At 32.7% G+C, this 16606-nt stretch overlaps 2 protein-coding genes and 1 pseudogene across 12 annotated transcripts; 2 read left to right on the top strand and 1 right to left on the bottom strand.

The window, feature by feature from the left end:
- Positions 1–3084: 3084 nt before the first annotated feature.
- LOC116023373 (COP1-interacting protein 7-like) lies at positions 3085–10458 on the top strand. Of its 11 annotated transcripts, XM_031264390.1 has the most exons (13): positions 3085–3280; positions 3377–3556; positions 4242–4366; positions 4516–4561; positions 4649–4801; positions 4932–5134; positions 5306–6900; positions 7185–7965; positions 8056–8094; positions 8778–8858; positions 9019–9089; positions 9363–9440; positions 10202–10418. In XM_031264390.1, exons 1-10 carry the CDS (start codon positions 3222–3224, stop codon positions 8780–8782), a joined length of 3186 nt encoding a protein of 1061 aa, XP_031120250.1. In that variant the 5' UTR covers positions 3085–3221; the 3' UTR covers positions 8783–8858; positions 9019–9089; positions 9363–9440; positions 10202–10418. The 11 variants fall into 11 exon arrangements, with proteins under 11 accessions (XP_031120250.1, XP_031120239.1, XP_031120245.1 ...); XM_031264379.1 differs by having other exon boundaries at positions 8056–8858; positions 9031–9089; XM_031264385.1 differs by having other exon boundaries at positions 8778–9440; positions 10202–10458.
- Positions 8355–12308, bottom strand: LOC116023410. Its single transcript, XM_031264413.1, has 5 exons — positions 12039–12308; positions 10449–10581; positions 10233–10336; positions 9235–9511; positions 8355–9147 (listed from the first exon to the last, which is right to left on the bottom strand). Exons 1-5 carry the CDS (start codon positions 12137–12139, stop codon positions 8539–8541), a joined length of 1224 nt encoding a protein of 407 aa, XP_031120273.1. The 5' UTR covers positions 12140–12308; the 3' UTR covers positions 8355–8538.
- Positions 12309–14082: 1774 nt separating this feature from the next.
- Positions 14083–14200, top strand: LOC116002577 (annotated as a pseudogene).
- The last annotated feature ends 2406 nt before the right edge of the window (positions 14201–16606 follow it).

The following is a 16606-nucleotide window of genomic DNA, read 5'->3' as shown; positions in this document are numbered from 1 at the left end:
ATATATATATATATATATATATATATATATATATATATATATATATATATATATATATATATATATATATATATATATATATAACGGATCATATGTGAAGGAATTCCCAAGTTAAAAATAGGGTTAAATCTTATCCATTGATTAAATCTAGATCAATTGTCGAAAATGAAGGAAAATTTTAAAAATACGCGGTGGCAATTTTGTAAATTTTGTATGTAAGTGCATATTTTTTTGTCCGTTGATTTTTGCCTTTGAGTGCACATTGTTGTGCCTTGTAGTGTACATTGTTGTGCCTTTCAATGCACATTTTTTTAAATGTTGATTCAACAGACTCGTTGCTAAGTGCATTTTTTTTTTGTCTTTGGTTGCATTATTTTTGCCTTCGAGTGCACATTGTTGTGTCTATGAGTGAACATTGTTAACAAGCTGGTTTAACAGGCTCAGCATATCCATTGCTAAGTCCCGTGAAAGAGGGAAGGAAACGGGTTCAATAATCCCGTGAAGACTAATAAGCATTTCTTGCTTTCTAGAACACATTATTAAGCCTTCTAGAGCACATTGTTGTACTTTCGAAATACATATTATTTTGCCTTGGAGTGCACATTGTTGAGCCTTTTAGAGCACATTGTTGTGCTTTCCAGTGTATACTATTGTGCCTTTCAAGAGACAATTTTGTGCCTTCATTCCATGATTTGAACAAAATGCAAAGACAGTAGATCAGAGATGATTTACTAGAGAAGATATCGCCGTGTAGATTAGAAGTGCTATTTTTTTTTTAGAGCCATTGAACTGGACAGATCAAAGGCTCATATTTCTCCTCACTTTCACACTTGGGGTCTTCATTCTTCAGTTTTTCGCACCAGAGCCTTAGCCTATATATATATATGTGTGTATCTTTTCCTTTTTGTATATAATAGGTGAATACATGTTTATTTTTATTTCTATTTTAATTACAAAACAAAAAAGTAATCCCAAAAATGTGTTTATTTGAATAAGAAATAAGTAGCTCTTTTAAATCTTTATATTTATACAAAATAACAGTTTTAATCTTTTCATTGTTGATATTAATATAATTATTATCCTTTCAATTTTTCACTCGAGACAACGATTTTGTTACTTTTTTTTCATGTAGATAGTGATTTTGATAGTTTTAGACTTTTGGTTCTTCAACGTTAATAGAGACTTTGTATAATTTAGAACTACAAATTACAATTTTATATCTAGATTGACGGCTAGGCTTCATGTGCAATCAAAGGTGATAGACTTTAGCCATCTCTATTGGCGATGAACCAAAACCCTTGCCCTTTATAAAAATTTAGAAAGTCAATATGGTTTGAGGCAACAATTAAGAAACTAATATTGCAATTTTCTATATATAAATACAATTAATAACACACTATTTTTTTCTTTTAATAATGACATTTGAATATATATATATATATATATAATCAAATAATACAACATCTTCCACAAGGATGATGGGAGTGGGTTCGAGCCTCAGTGGAGTCAACTGTTGACTCTTTGTGCTTCAGTAGGTTGAGAAAGTAGATATGAACAGATACTACATTGTAACAGAGTCAGTAGCACTCAAAATAATAATAATAATAATAAGGGAAAATTGCATCTTTGGTCCCTGAGCTTTAAGCAAGTTCCGATTCAGTCCCTGAGTTATGGCCGTATCCGAGTTTAGTCCCTCAGTTATGAACGAAGTGGCGCATTTGGTCCCTGGCCGTTAAAACTAACGGAAAAATTAAAAAATAGTTAAAATTTGAAGGGTAAAATAGGAAATTCACATTTTATTATCCTTCTTATATCAAAATCACTTTTATAACATTATTTTTCACTTCTTAGCCTCTTATTTTCAATATTTTTCAATTCTGAAAGCATTTCAATAATTTTAGTATGACTTGTTAGGAGCCTGACTCTCGTATAACAAACTTAAAACCTAGTACAAACAAAGAAACACTTGATCATTGTGTTTAGGCATCTGAAAACACTATCCTAATAATTTTCGATTTTCTTTACTAAGCAACAAAGGTAATCAAACTAGAACTTTTAAGATACAAAATTCTGTTTTCTTAAAACCAGAGTAATGAAAGAGGAACCTAAGAATCAATTATGAAAATTTTAAAAACTTTTGTAACTTCAAAAAACGACAATTGACTAAACTATTGCATACAAAATATTTTTTACATAATAAAAATCTCAAGTTATTCTTTTGGTGAAATTCTCATAAAAGCAACCTGAGAAATTTGAAATTATTTTGTATCTCAGAAGTTCTAGTTTGATACCTTTGTTGCTTAGTAAAGGAAACCAAAAATTATTAGGATACTGTTTTCAGATGCTTAAAAACAATGATCAAGTGTTTCTTTGTTTGTACTAGGTCTTAAATTTGTTATACGATAGCCAGACTCCTAGCAAGTCATACTAAAGTTATTGAAATGCTTTTAGAATTGAAAAATATTGAAAATAAGAGGCTAAGAAGTGAAAAATAATGTTATAAAAGTGATTTTGATATAAGAAGAAGAATAAAATGAGAATTTCATATTTTACCCCTCAAATTTTAATTATTTTTTTAATATTTCCGTTAGTTTTAACGGCCAGGGACCAAATGCGCCAGTTTGTTCATAACTGAGGGACTAAACTCGGATACGGCCATAACTCAGGGACTGAGTCGGAACTTAGTTAAAGCTCAGGGACTAAAGATGCAATTTTCCCTAATAATAATAATACAATATCGTCCCGTGAGAGTGTGAGACTGTGACACACAGCGTGAATGTACATAGTCTACTACGTGAAATTATATTAAAATTGCAATTTTGTGTATAATGTTTTATCGGTAAAGGAAGGAAATTAAGGACGAAAAGTGATTATGATGAAACCATATATATCAATTGTATCACATGCAAACCTTAGAAGATTCCTAAAATAAATGTAGAGAATGACAGGGGGGATTGCATTCTATAGATGAAGTGTCGGCACTGAAAATGAGAACCCCACATTTGAATCCAACACATCCCTCCAACCTTCACGTGGCCCATCATGTTTCCATTACTCTCTCTCTCTCTCTCTCTCTTCATGTGTACGTAATATTAGTTGCATATACAAGTAGTGATGAGTGAAAGAATTATCTGCTCAGAACTCTCAAACAAACATTTGTACCCTGTTCTGCAGATTCTGGGTGTGTCTCCTTTATGTATGCTAATTAAAAGACGAAGAACATGGATTCAGCTACTCTTCTTGATTATGTTTTGTTTCAGCTCACCCCAACAAGAACCAGGTAATTACTATATTTTCTACAGTGTTCAATGTTTAGTAGTTCGTTTAATTCGTTGGTTGATTTCTTGGATTTTCACAATGTTTTAATTTGATAAAGATGCGATCTTGTCATCTTTTCCGGCAAGAAAAGTGAGAAACTGGCGTCTGGGTTGCTTCAACCCTTCATTTCTCATCTCAAATCCGCTCAAGATCAGATTTCCAGAGGAGGCTACTCTATTACTCTTCGCCCTTCTACTCCACAGTCTTCTTCTTGGTTCACCAAAGCTACTTTGGAAAGGTTGGAATGAAGCCCTTGATGTTTCTTTCCTGTCTGATTAACTCTTCTGGTAATCCAAGGTTGTTTTGATGCTTAATGTGCAAGATTTAGTAGCTAGTATTAAACTTTTACTGGACTAATGGTGTGATATTTCATCCGTGTTGATATATGTTGCAAATTTAGGTAGTTTTGGTGGCATTTGATTAGTTATTTTGATGCATGATATGCAAGATTTGGTAGCATTATCAAAACAATAACTTGAGTTTTGATTGGAATTGGAGGGTAACGGTAACTCAGCAGCTCATTAGGTGAGAGGACTCGTGCCTGGTGCAGGCAAGGAGTCCACCACAATGGGTGTAATTCTCACACTACAGCTGTTATGTTCGATTCTGTGTCTTTGCTCACAATCTACCACCCAAGAACTAACTGAACTGCCTATGTGGCTATGTAGGCACATTATCCATGTAATTGCTTGCTTGTTGAGAACTTGGCTTCTCTAGTAGACTGATTGAAAACTTGTAGAACTCATCCTAATTATTAATTTTAAGATTAATGTGCTTAACAAGTATGATTTGGTATCTATCATTGAAATTGTCACCTGACTTTTGGTTTTGGGATGTGAAATTTCATCAATGTTGACACCATTAGTGTTTAATTGCTTGCTTATTTTGAACTTGGCTTGTTGATGATCTCAAACTCTTGCTAGGTTTGTAAAGTTTGTAAGTAGTCCAGAAGTTCTTGAGAGATTTGTTACCATTGAGAGAGAGATAGTGCAGATTGAAAGTTCAGTTCAACCGAATGAACAGCCAAGCGTGGCATCTGAGGCAGAAGGTATAGTTAAACATGTCTCATTGTACTTTTATTTTGATAAATGATGTGAATCCCAGGAGCAAATGGATATGAACTTCAAGGAAATTAATGTTTCTGTGCCTAGACAATCTCGTTTTCATCTTGATAAAACTTATCTATGATGTTTGTAGTTGAATCCAATGGAACTGGTGAAACTTCCCAAGGAGAAGATTCCAAGTAAAAGCTTGTGCTAAGTCACTTACATTGTCTGCCTTTTAGTATGGTTTAATTGATACATCATTGTTTGGTCATGTTTATGGACAGGGTTCGTCTGCAACGCATTCTGGAAACTCGAAAGGCAGTTCTTAGGAAAGAGCAAGCCATGGCGTATGCTCGGGCTCTAGTGTCGGGATTTGAGGCAGACTGTTTAGAGGACCTTATATCTTTCGCCAATGCTTTTGGAGCTTTACGGTTAAGGTAAACGACTTTGGGAAAGAAAATCGTTACATCTATGGTGTATATATGGTGCTGTCATAATAAAATTGAGCTACAAAAGACTGCAAATATGGTAGCAGGCAAGTTCTGATGCTTGGCTATGTCTGTTCAGGGAAGCATGTGTAAATTTCTTGGAATTGTGTACTAAGAAAAGCGACGATGGAATGTGGATGCACGAGGTAGCAGCAATGCAGGCTTCTGAACTTCCTTATTTCGGGAAATCAGGAATCGTGCTTGCTGGAGAGGAGAAATTGTATAATCAAGATATGATGATGAACCAGAACGAGTTAGCATCTAATTCATCAGCAAATCATGGTAAGTAATGCTACATTTTTCATGAGTTATCGAATGGTAATTTGTTCGTGTCGTGTTTGCTTTCATAAGACTCTGCAATGGCCATAATTCTTAGTGTTTCTGATAAGATCAACTTTCAAGTAAGGTAATTGTTCTGTTTGTTTGATCTTATTCTGTGGATGTGATATTCAGATAATGGTTTGGCATCAACACCTCAAATGCAGCTACCAATATGGCAAAACCATTTCCCACAGTATTTGCAGCATTTTACAGGCCCCGGGTTTCCTCAAACGATGCCTTTTCCCGGGTATGTGCTTCCAGGAATGCAGGTTCCCCCGTCTTACTTTCCTGGAAACGTTCCGTGGCCTCCAAACGTGGATGATTGTACTCGAAACATTCACCGCGAATCAGAGGACAGTTGGAAGGGCAAGTCGAGTTCCAAAAGCAAGAAGAAATATTCAAATGGAACAAATCCAAAAGAAGATCATGGAAATGACAATAGTGATTTGAGCTCAGGAGGTGATTCAGATAACTATTTGGAGCATAAAGAGAAGCATTCCTCTAACAACCGGAAAGGTTCATCGAAAACGATTGTTATTCGCAACATAAATTATGTTACTTCAAGGAGAAATGAAGAGAAGGACAGCAGTTCTAGTGATTCTTCTTCCTCTGACGGCTCTGATTCGATCAAAAGGCAAATCGAACAAGCTGTTGGGGCATTGGAGAGGCCAGAAAATAGAAAGAAACGAGATGGAACGAAAAGACATAGCAGCAAGAACAGAGAGGGCATTGAAAATGCAGATATGGGAACCTCTCAAGAAGATACTAAGAATAAGAATTGGGGTATTTTCCAAGACCTTCTTATGAAGGAACCAAATTCACCTACTGTAAGGATTCAAGAAGAGTTCTTTGCAACCGAGAGCTTAGGGGACGACGATCAGTCATCTCCATTTAATGCTCAAACCGAGGGACTATCGAAACAGCATGCTCCTTCAAATGATTCTTTTATTGTGGCTGAAAGAGACATACATGTTGAAGACCAAGTTCATTTGCAAAATTTTGCAGCAGGAGAAACAACTTACCTAGTTAGTAGACAAGGCAATACGGGTGAGGAATTGGTATTTGCAAATAGAACCCGAGAAATGGATAGTTACTCCCGTGCAATGTTGCCAATTGGTGCCACTGATACAATGATCATTAGAAGCCAAAAAGAGGAAGATTGGTTTAAGTGCAACCAACCCGACCTATCATCAAATCGGGGATTCAAGGTAGACAACAGTATCTTTGTTGGTGATAATACAGCTGAGGAAAACAAAAAAGATGTGCTCGCTGATGATTCTTTTATAGTACAAACCAATTCAGTTGGTAAAACATCTGACTATCAACCAACAGCTGACATCTTCATGGTTTCAGACATCATTGGAGCTAATCAACCTAAATTAGAGTCTGTCAAAAGTAAGGTTGAAGCCACAGATGTAAACGAACCGGATGATCTTTGCATGGTGCTCGAGCGAGATGCAGCTATTGATCGAGTTGATGCCCCATGGAATCCAGAAATGGATTACGGAAATGATAAAAGGTGCCCTGATGTTAGTCAAACCAATTCTGTGAGTTTGAAGCTGCCCCAAAATGATAAAGCTCCCAATACAAGAGACAGGACTCCAGGAGGAAAAGGAGTTAGAAAAGAAACAAGTTCTAGAAATTCAATGGGGAGTCTTGCAAGGAGCAAATCCGAGATCACGTCAAGGATCAAAAAATCAACTTCTGTTAAGAGCAAATCTGTTAAGGTAATTGAATAAAAGAACTAGAAGGTGTGCTTAAAAATGCATTCACTCTCATGTTGATTGCCAGTTTTAGTCCTTTTCCAGTGGAAAGAGTTCTACTATTTCTTGAGAAACTCCTATCAGAAATCCATATATCTAGAAGTTAAATATTTCTTTGAGGCTTTCATTGCAGGTGCATGGTTTCAATATTTATGCATCTTTGAATAGTTATTCATCCATTTTTACCCTCTCTCATGGCATTTCTTTTCCTGATTGTACTTCTTTCATGCCTTTTTGCCCATCAACAGGAAGAAGAAAGCAGAAAGAAAATGGAGGAACTAGCATTGCAGCGTCAAAGGAGGATCGCAGAGAGAAGTGCTGGAACTGTTTCTAATAGACCAACCTCAAATAAAACCATGAAAGATAGCAAAAGATCCATGGCCACCCCTGTGAAAGTTGAGAAACCGAAGTATCAAGCCTCAACTGGAGAAGCAGAGAAATTGCGTAAACCAATTTGTAGGAGCTCTACCATAGATCGCCTTGCAACTGCACGAATAACTCACATGCCATCTAAAGAGCCAAGTAGGAAAACAATTACGAGGGAAAATGGGGTAGTAGCTGGCATTGAGAAGAAAACAAATCATCAAAAGGTCAAGCCTTCAGATAAAAGTTCTATGAATAAGTCTAAAGAAGTTGATGATTTCAGAGACATCAAGGAGCTTCAGACAATATCTTCAGTTGAGAAGATTGAAAATCATATGATTTCATCTAGTCATACTTTCGTTAACGAAGAATGTGATCAGATGTCAAATGGCAGATTCTCAATGCCTAACGAAGATCAATCTGTCCAACCACAGGACTTGAAAGTGAGCGATGCGATACAATCTGTAGCATCTGCATTCGAAGATGTAACATCTGATGATATTGCTTCGATTAAAATGAAGACTGACCCCTCACCTTGTAATGCTCTTACCTCTTCTGATTCCACAATGTACGAGAACAGTGCAGCAAGTGATGAAGTGAAGGTAGAAACACATCACTCGAGGAAGAAATGGATCACTGCTGGCGACTCTCCTCAAGTAACCAAGGGTATTAGAAAGTTGCTATTGTTTGGTAGGAAAATATGAGCCTTCCACTTCTAATACAATACAGCATTGGTTCGTTTTGTGCCAATAACAGAACAGGCTTGCACAAATGAGGTCAAAGTTAAAAAGTATGGTGAGTAATAAGCTTTTCGATATTGTTGCAGTAATGAATATTGTTTTATGATTTATCAGACTCTTCTGGTGTTTGTATATAATCATCCTTCTCGAGCCCTCATTGTCCATCTTTTATTTTTATTTATTTTCCTTTATTTGCTGCTGTATATTCATGTCCTTTACGGCTTTACAATCATATCTATTCAGAGATGATCATTGGCAATCATTGTTTGCCTTAGCTGTATTTCATTAGATATGGTGAATCTTTCACAGTTAGTGTACTGTTAATGTAATTCCATGAATTTCTGAATAAATGTTCCAGACATAATTACAATCTTTTATTTTGAAGTATTATTATTATTGACTAATAAAAGAATTTCTTTCTTGTCTGTGTTGAGAGGAACAAGAAACTGAACAAAGTAAAGACTAAAGACTGCTTTAGTTGAGAGTTCTATTCTAGCTATCACCTCATCCACTTAGTAAGTGGTTGTTGATCTTTTGCATTCTGCCTTTTGAGATCCTCAAATCTGGCAGCTAAACGATCGTAGTCTGGAAGCTTAGGATGGACATGAGTGACGACACGATTCTTCTGATCTTCATCAATTATATGAGAATCTTGAACCTCTTCATTTCTCTCTTCGCGAGCATAACTATCATCCTTATTGAACATATGACTGTGTCTTTGATCTATTATTTTGTCAGGGTAACGCTTAGAGCTCGAATGCTGTCCAGAGCAGCTACATGGATCTTCCACGTGATGCACTACTTCTGCCCTTTCATCAGGTACAATTCCCTTCCCTTGAATGGAAACCGAAGCATTATTTGAACTAATCTTGATTGATAATGGATCTATATTGTTGTTCCCCCTAGAGGATGGGTAAAAATCTTTCTCAGCTGCACTTTTAGAACTTGTCAAAGTAGTGTTTGATCTAATCTTTTGCAGAATACCCTGCAGCTTCAAAGTCCTTGAATAACTTTTGTGTTTCCTCTCATTCTTGCTCAAGCCCCCCTCAGGTTCTTCATCCTTTTTCTTCAGCTCACATGATGCAATGTAATTTTTGCGTGCAAGTAACTGGAACAAGATAACAAGTAACACAATAAGATAAACCAAAAAAAATAAATCTCATAGAAAATGGGTAGAATGAAGAAACCTGTGTACCTTAAGTTGAGGTCCCAAAGTAATTGAATACTCATTAGCTATTTCATCTGTTAGTTGGAGCTTGATATCTTCCATTGCCGGCTTCCTGGTTAGGTTGTGCTTAGTTTGAGAGTTTACTGTGTTCCCAGGTAGCAGCTGAACGTTGGTTCTCTCGAACGATTTCCCAAAATGATGTTTGAACAAATCTCTGAGTGATTGTAGCTCAGGTAACTCACTGCATCTAGCTGAAGCATATATGATACTTGATGCAGCTTCTCTGCCTTCATCAGAAAACTTACTGTGTCCACAAAACATATCACACATGATCAGTCAATTATAACTTTATAAGAACACAAAGAGTAATACTTTGCACTAAGACACACATTGCTATGTCATGAGCTAAAATGTTCATGTTTATCATCTCAAGTTAAATGTTGCATGAACATTATATTATAGTTTGACTTTATTAGCTTAGACTATTAGTTAGACTTGAGATGAAGCACATCCTTTAGTTTGATATCAAAGCCAACCACATGCAAGAGGTCATGGTTTCGAGTCTCTGTGCCACCCGATAAAAAAAGACTATGGTCTACGAGTTGTTTGGAGCCGGTAAAAAAGTAATCAGTCCGCAAACATGTGGTGACGTGTAAACTAAATGTGCAGTCAAACTATCAACTTAGTCTTTTACAGACCAAGCACATTCTGTTCAAGCACATTCTGTTTTAAGTGACAATGAAAACTCAAGAGCGTGCACTAGGTAAACCTATCTTGTAACCCTAGCCAACAAAAAACCAGCCTAGGTTGTTCATAGCTAACCAGCTCAATGCAAATCAAGAAGGCCAATAGGCCGCTCCAACTGAGAGTCAAATTAAACTTGTAACTATGAAGTTGCCAAGCTAGCTAACACCCTGACCATCCAACCAACAGAGTTAGGGTTACCTCCAACAGATCACATCGTTCAATTGACTTAACGCGGTTTAATTTGCAGTAAGGGAAGAGTGCAAAGCATATATATATACCTGTGCATGCTGAAGCCAGATAGGTTTGTCAAGATGCAGTCACAGAACTGAAGAAGCTGATTATATGCAGCCAGCCTGCACTGGTCACTATGAAGCTGCTCGACCTGCGACCATTGAAGCTAACTTGTTTAATTTACGCGATCTGTAAGGCGAATGGCAGTCCAGAAATAGCTGTAAACAATAAAATGGAATGAAATGAAATTCTGTGGTGATTACCTTTGATAAAGCAAGCTGTAACTGGCCATTCTGCAGAAGCTGAGCAACATCGCATCGGCCTTGCCTGATAATGGCATTCATTCGGTTTTTCTGGAGTTCAATGCGTTGTTTAAGCCGCCTGATCACCCTCTTGCTGCAGAATTATAATAATAACTTTAAAATCACATATAGATCAAGACATGTCTATATATTCAATCTATTGAATAGCACTTCATATTCACCATGACAACATTCATTTTATACTTCATTTTATTTCAAATGAATTAAATATATGATAAATAATATATAATTGAAACTCGCCACCACTACCAAAGAGCATACACTAAATAAAACCCAGTACTATAAAAAAAACAAACCTATTTAAGTTGCTCGCTAACCAGCTTAAACAAAAAAGGCCAACACTCCCCGGAGTAAAATGTAATATTTCATATATGTATTGTTCAATATAAGTAAAGAAAATATAGATTCATTAAACCTATGTTTTTTTTCTAATACTACTTTATAATATTGATTATTGATATTTTTAAACATAAATTCAGAAAATTTATCTCAATAAAGTCCAATCACTTTTAACCTTTTACACTAATTATACACTTTAATGATTGCTTATCTTGTCATTGCTATCATTATCAAAATAAATTATTAATCAAAAAATTGTTAATAGAATAATATCCTACAAAATTCTTTTGCTGAAGAATTAAAAGGAAACACTCATTATTAAACAAAACAAAATTAAAAATTTGCTCACAAAACTTTTATTGGTAAAGAAATCAAAAAAAAAATTATACATCAAAGTAAAGAGTTTCCATTTTACATTTGTCTAAAAAATAAATATTATATACAAACTTAGTACGTGGTACAAATATGTAAAACAACTCCAAATATAAAAATGTTATTTTTAAAACATACAATTAGGGATAAAAGTTAATATTTTAGAGTTTAATATTTTGAAAGTTTAGAGATTTTGATCTTCGGGTTTTCATATATATATATATATATATATATATATATATATATATATATAGGATCACTCTCAGTTAGGTACGCATAAATATGCATCACAAAACATTCGGAAATGTAACGCTAAGTGTAATACGGTGAGGTGTGGTACATTATATTTTTTGGTGTATGCATGGTACGTTTTATGGTGCATTAGTACATTTCATTGTGGTTAATTTCTGAACACTTGTGTAGTGCATTTTTACATACTTGATGGTGAATCCGCACCGATCGCACGGAAGGCACGGTACATATTTGAACCAGTATGTATATATGTAGAGAGATTTGGTTTCATCTAAACATGAAATATATAATAATCTTGTATATAGTGTATATGTCAAACGTGTTTTAAACATATAAGGCTATGCATAACCTCTTTACTAAATAAGTTAGGTCAATATAGACTTAAATTAAGTCAAGTCGTAAACCCCGATAGGATCTAGCCTATTCAAGGCGCTAATACAAAACATAAAATTTAACTTAATATAATAGGGCAAAGCTAAAAGTGTTGTCATGGCTATATAATGCTTTTTTTCTTGAGAAATTATCATGAAAATGCTAGAAAAAGTAAATAATAAAAATCATATATACCACTTGTAAGCTTTTCTCCATCTAGAGGCCCAAGCCATTGCAAGAACTATATCAAACCATCTGTAACCCATTTTCTTCTGCGTGCTTTCTTCTCCCTTCATCAATTTCTTCAATTCCCGATCGACCGGTTTGAAGAAGAAAAATGAAATTCTCTTTTGAAGTTTTTTATGAAACGAAACAGTATGATCGAGATTTGGATAAGGTGAAAAGTTTGGCAGAATTGAAGCTAAGGTGATGAGGTTTATATGCAAGTTTTCAATGGAGCTCTGTATATATACATAAACACAGGACGGAGTATCGATAATGAAATGCAATCCACGTACGTATATAATACTCGGTTTGAACTTTCCATGTGAAGAAAAAGTTGACAGGGTCACATACAAGGAAACTCTATCGAAATGATTGGTTTTTGAATCTTAATTAGCGTTCTATGTTTGAAAATTCTTCATTTCTTCCTAGTAATTAGTCATCGAACAATTAAGGATACCGAAATCTATAATATTATATTATTTTATGAATTAGTAAATTACTCATGCAATGCACTGATCAATTTTTTTTATTATATATTTAAATAATAAAATTATAAATAAAATTATAAATAATTCTAATATTTAAAAGTGTACATTTATTTGATTATAAAATTTATGCTAAAGTATCATCAATTAATCTATATATATTAAAAAAATTGTCATTTTCTCGCTCATTTTAGACAAAAATATTTATTTTGAAATTTGAAATCAGTCAACATAAGATTACAATACTTAACAAAATTAAATCATATTTGAGTAAATACTTTAAATTCGATACATTTATATATATAAAGCTTACCAAATAAAGTCATTGCTGATTTATGTGTACATGTAATGACTTTATTTGGGGCAGCAAGAGATATGCAGCATCCAATCCCCTTTCTTTTATTATAAATGTTATAACAATACTTTATATTTAATTATATAAGTTTAGATTATGCATCACACAAGACAATATCTAGTTAAATAATATATGACTTGGTTGTCTGTAATTATCTTGAAAAAATACATATTGTAAGATTTTGTCCTTATTTATTAATGAATTGAATTATTATTCAATAATAATAATAATAATAATAATAAAGAAAAATAGCAATTTTAGTCCATCAATTATACTCATATTGTAAACTCGGTCCATGAATTATTACTATACACAAATTTTTCTTTTAATTGTATGTAAGTGACAATTTTAGTCCACTACATACTAACAAATTATGTTAATCTTAATAATGCATTTTAAAATTTCAAATTATTGAAAGACATCTTAGTCATTTTTTATTTATCTTTTTCTATCAAATAATTGATTAAACAACATTGAGTTTACACACTTTTTTTTTTTTTACCATTGGAGTGTAGCTAAAAATTCAAAATATGTTTTGGTTTATAAGTTTACTAAATATTACTCCGTACTGTTTTCAAAAAAAAAAATATATTACTCCGTACTAGTTAAAATAAATATTACGAATTTATGTATGTTGTTGTTTTCATGTCAATAAGTTGGAGTGAGTCTTCAATATATAACCACTTTCAATTTATATGTCATTTCTAATTTCTTTTTTTTTTTAAAGATAAATAAAAAGACAAATAAAGAAGATAGTAGTGGCTAGTTCTACCACAATTGCATTTTTTATTTTTTCATTTGCAACTAGACATCCAAAAAAAAAACATATTAGATTATTGACGGATATTTAAAAAAAAGTTATGAAATAATTTGCTCACATAAAGAAAGGTAATATGAAAATTTTATATGAATATACATTTTATAATTCACAAATCAATGTATATGTTATTTGAGCATCCATTTTTTTTAAATGCTCTTCAAGAATCTATTTAAAAAATAAAAACATTTCAAATAATACATATTGCCATATATTAATACACACACACATATATATATATATGAAACCAATAATCATATAAATATCACATTGATTATTTATAAATTACAGATATATTCAATTTCTGACTAGTAAATTGTCATTTAACTTTGAATCTAAAGATAAGTAGGTACATGTTTACTTACCTGGACAGGGTCAATGGGTGATCAACAAGGCCCATGGCCTAGGTTGATGACTTCCATTGCACTTTGGAGCGGTGTTAACCTAAGGTATATGTTTATAAATCTTAGAAAGCTAACAATTCTTCATTACAAATGAAGTGAATCGGTATATATGAAGATTTAGTTGAGGGAATTTGAGAAAATTGTATGAAATGACTAATATGTCTTTCAATAATTTGAGAATTTGAAGTGCAATGTTAATTTTTAGCTACACTCCAATGATGAAAAAAATGTGTGTATCAAACTCAATAATTAATTAATTATTCAATACAAAACGATATAAATAAAAAATGACTAAGGTGTTCTCCAATAATTTGAAAATTTAAAATGCATTATTAATATTAACATATATAATTTGTTAGTGGTGAACTAAAATTGTCATTTTACACATAATTAAAGTATAAAATTTGTGTATGGTAATAAACCATTAACCGAGTCTATAATATATTGGTATAATTAATGGACCAAAACCGTTATTTTTCCTAATAATATTATAATGTTTCTTATGAAGGTAATATACAACCCTATGCAAATCATTACCTAATATATACTCAATATCATTATTATTGCATTTGGATTTACCAATTCAATAAAAATAAAGAGCTTTCCTTTTAATTTGAAGCTTTTAGACAATTTCATATCAAAATATAAATAAATAATATTATATAATGAGTTTAGTAAACGAAAAGAATATTATTCTTCATTGTATTAGCATATATCTAACTTGAACCGCAAGTAGTTCTAGATCTCCATAAATAAATTAAAAGAATTAACACACATAAAATTAATCTTGACTAGCTAAAGTCAGAACCTTAAACCCTAATCAAGTCATTACTTTCTTTACGTTAGGTTTTTGACAGATCATAGAGAGATTATTAAACACATGCACAAATAATACTAAAATATTCATAGAGATTTTTTGTACAAAATATTCATCGAGATTATTTCCTCCATGCCATTCATTTCCTAGCTTTTAACTAAGGCAAAAACTTATGTGAAAATATTTCACGGACCATGAGACAGGTCGGATCAAGATGAAAATAGAATACCTATATTGAAAAATATAATATTTATACTAAAAAAATGTAATACTAATTAGGAATAAAGTGTTTGTTAGTTGTTACTTATGATGGAAAGTGTAATATTTTGAGGAAAAAGGTAATATTTGTATATTTTGATTTAAAAATGTGCTCAAATGACATATAGTAACCCCCCATATGATAGGTCATGAGTTCGAAAAGGTTATTTCATACATTCGATTTGAAATATTAGCTTTTCAATTGGAAAATGTTACGTAGAAAAAAATATATTTTCTTGTTAAGTCTTCGCATAACTAACTCTTTGTAACAAGGTTGGTCAATTTAATTTGAATCAGAATATAAAATAATTTGGTACATAATAAGTTTAGTACAAATGGTATTTTGCCTTTGGTATAGTCAAATTTTTGAACATTGAGTCAAAGATGGGCAGGCAAGCTAAAGAGCCTATAACTCTAGTGTTCATCCTAATCCACTGACGTATAGTACAATCATTATTGCATGGACCATGGTCTACACAGCTGTGTGGACCATGATCCATGCAATAATTTGCCCATTTCGTACTAATCTTATATTTGCTCTAGCAACACTATCAATGGATCAAAGATGGATATTGAAATAGTGATGATGCAAAGTGATGATCCAAAATTAATGTGGAGATTAAATAATTCACAAAAGCTTTGTCCTGCAAGGCAAATTATTGTATGGACCATGGTCCACATAGCTGTGTGGACCAAAAATAAAAAATACATTATTTTTGTACTGAAGGTACATTATTTGATAGTATATATATCAAATAATGTACCTTCAGTACAAAAATAATGTACCCTAAAATAATGTACCTACAGTATAAAAATAATGTACCTCCAACACAAAAATAATGTACTTTTTATTTTTGGTCCACACAACTGCGTGGACCATGATCCATGCAATAATGATTGGTCGCAAATAGTGGGATATTGTCAGGGAAATAAAAAGTTTTGTGGCCCTGCTTACAGTTTATATTTAAAAAACAGCCACGTGCACGCAACACAAGGCAGTCAGTCTTTATTTATTTTTGTTCTTTTTTTCCTTTTCGGTTTGCTCTGCCTCCTTTCTTCTTCTTTTTTTTTTTTCATTTAATTTTATTGTTTTTCATTGTTTTATTATCTTTGTTTCAATTTTGTTATAAAATAACAAATTTAATAGTTTTTAGGAAAAAGTGTCAAATAGACTACTGAACTTATCGCTTTTGTGCAATTGGGCCATTGAACTTAAAAAGTGTGCAATTCAACCATCAAAAAAGCAAAATTTGTGCAATTTGACCATTTTTACAAAAAGTTTTTGGCAAAATCCAATTATATTACTACTATATATATATATATATATATATATATATATATATATATATATATATATATATATATATATATATATATATATATATATATATATATATATATA

Source organism: Ipomoea triloba, chromosome 1, assembly GCF_003576645.1.
Source record: "Ipomoea triloba cultivar NCNSP0323 chromosome 1, ASM357664v1".
Taxonomy (NCBI): Eukaryota; Viridiplantae; Streptophyta; class Magnoliopsida; order Solanales; family Convolvulaceae; genus Ipomoea; species Ipomoea triloba.
The sequence above is the reverse complement of the archived record's forward strand: the minus strand, read 5'-3'. Positions and strand labels throughout refer to the sequence as shown.

Coding starts and splice junctions, on each gene's coding strand:
- LOC116023373 (XM_031264382.1), top strand. CDS start 3,222: ATGGATTCAGCTACTCTTCTTGATTATGTTTTGTTTCAGCTCACCCCA. Junction 4,562..4,648: donor TCCCAAGGAGAAGATTCCAA/GTAAAAGCTTGT, acceptor GTTTATGGACAG/GGTTCGTCTGCAACGCATTC. Junction 7,966..8,055: donor CTCTCCTCAAGTAACCAAGG/GTATTAGAAAGT, acceptor TGCCAATAACAG/AACAGGCTTGCACAAATGAG.
- LOC116023410 (XM_031264413.1), bottom strand. CDS start 12,139: ATGAAGGGAGAAGAAAGCACGCAGAAGAAAATGGGTTACAGATGGTTT. Junction 9,512..10,232: donor TCTGGCTTCAGCATGCACAG/GTATATATATAT, acceptor TTGTGGACACAG/TAAGTTTTCTGATGAAGGCA. Junction 9,148..9,234: donor CTTTGGGACCTCAACTTAAG/GTACACAGGTTT, acceptor ATCTTGTTCCAG/TTACTTGCACGCAAAAATTA.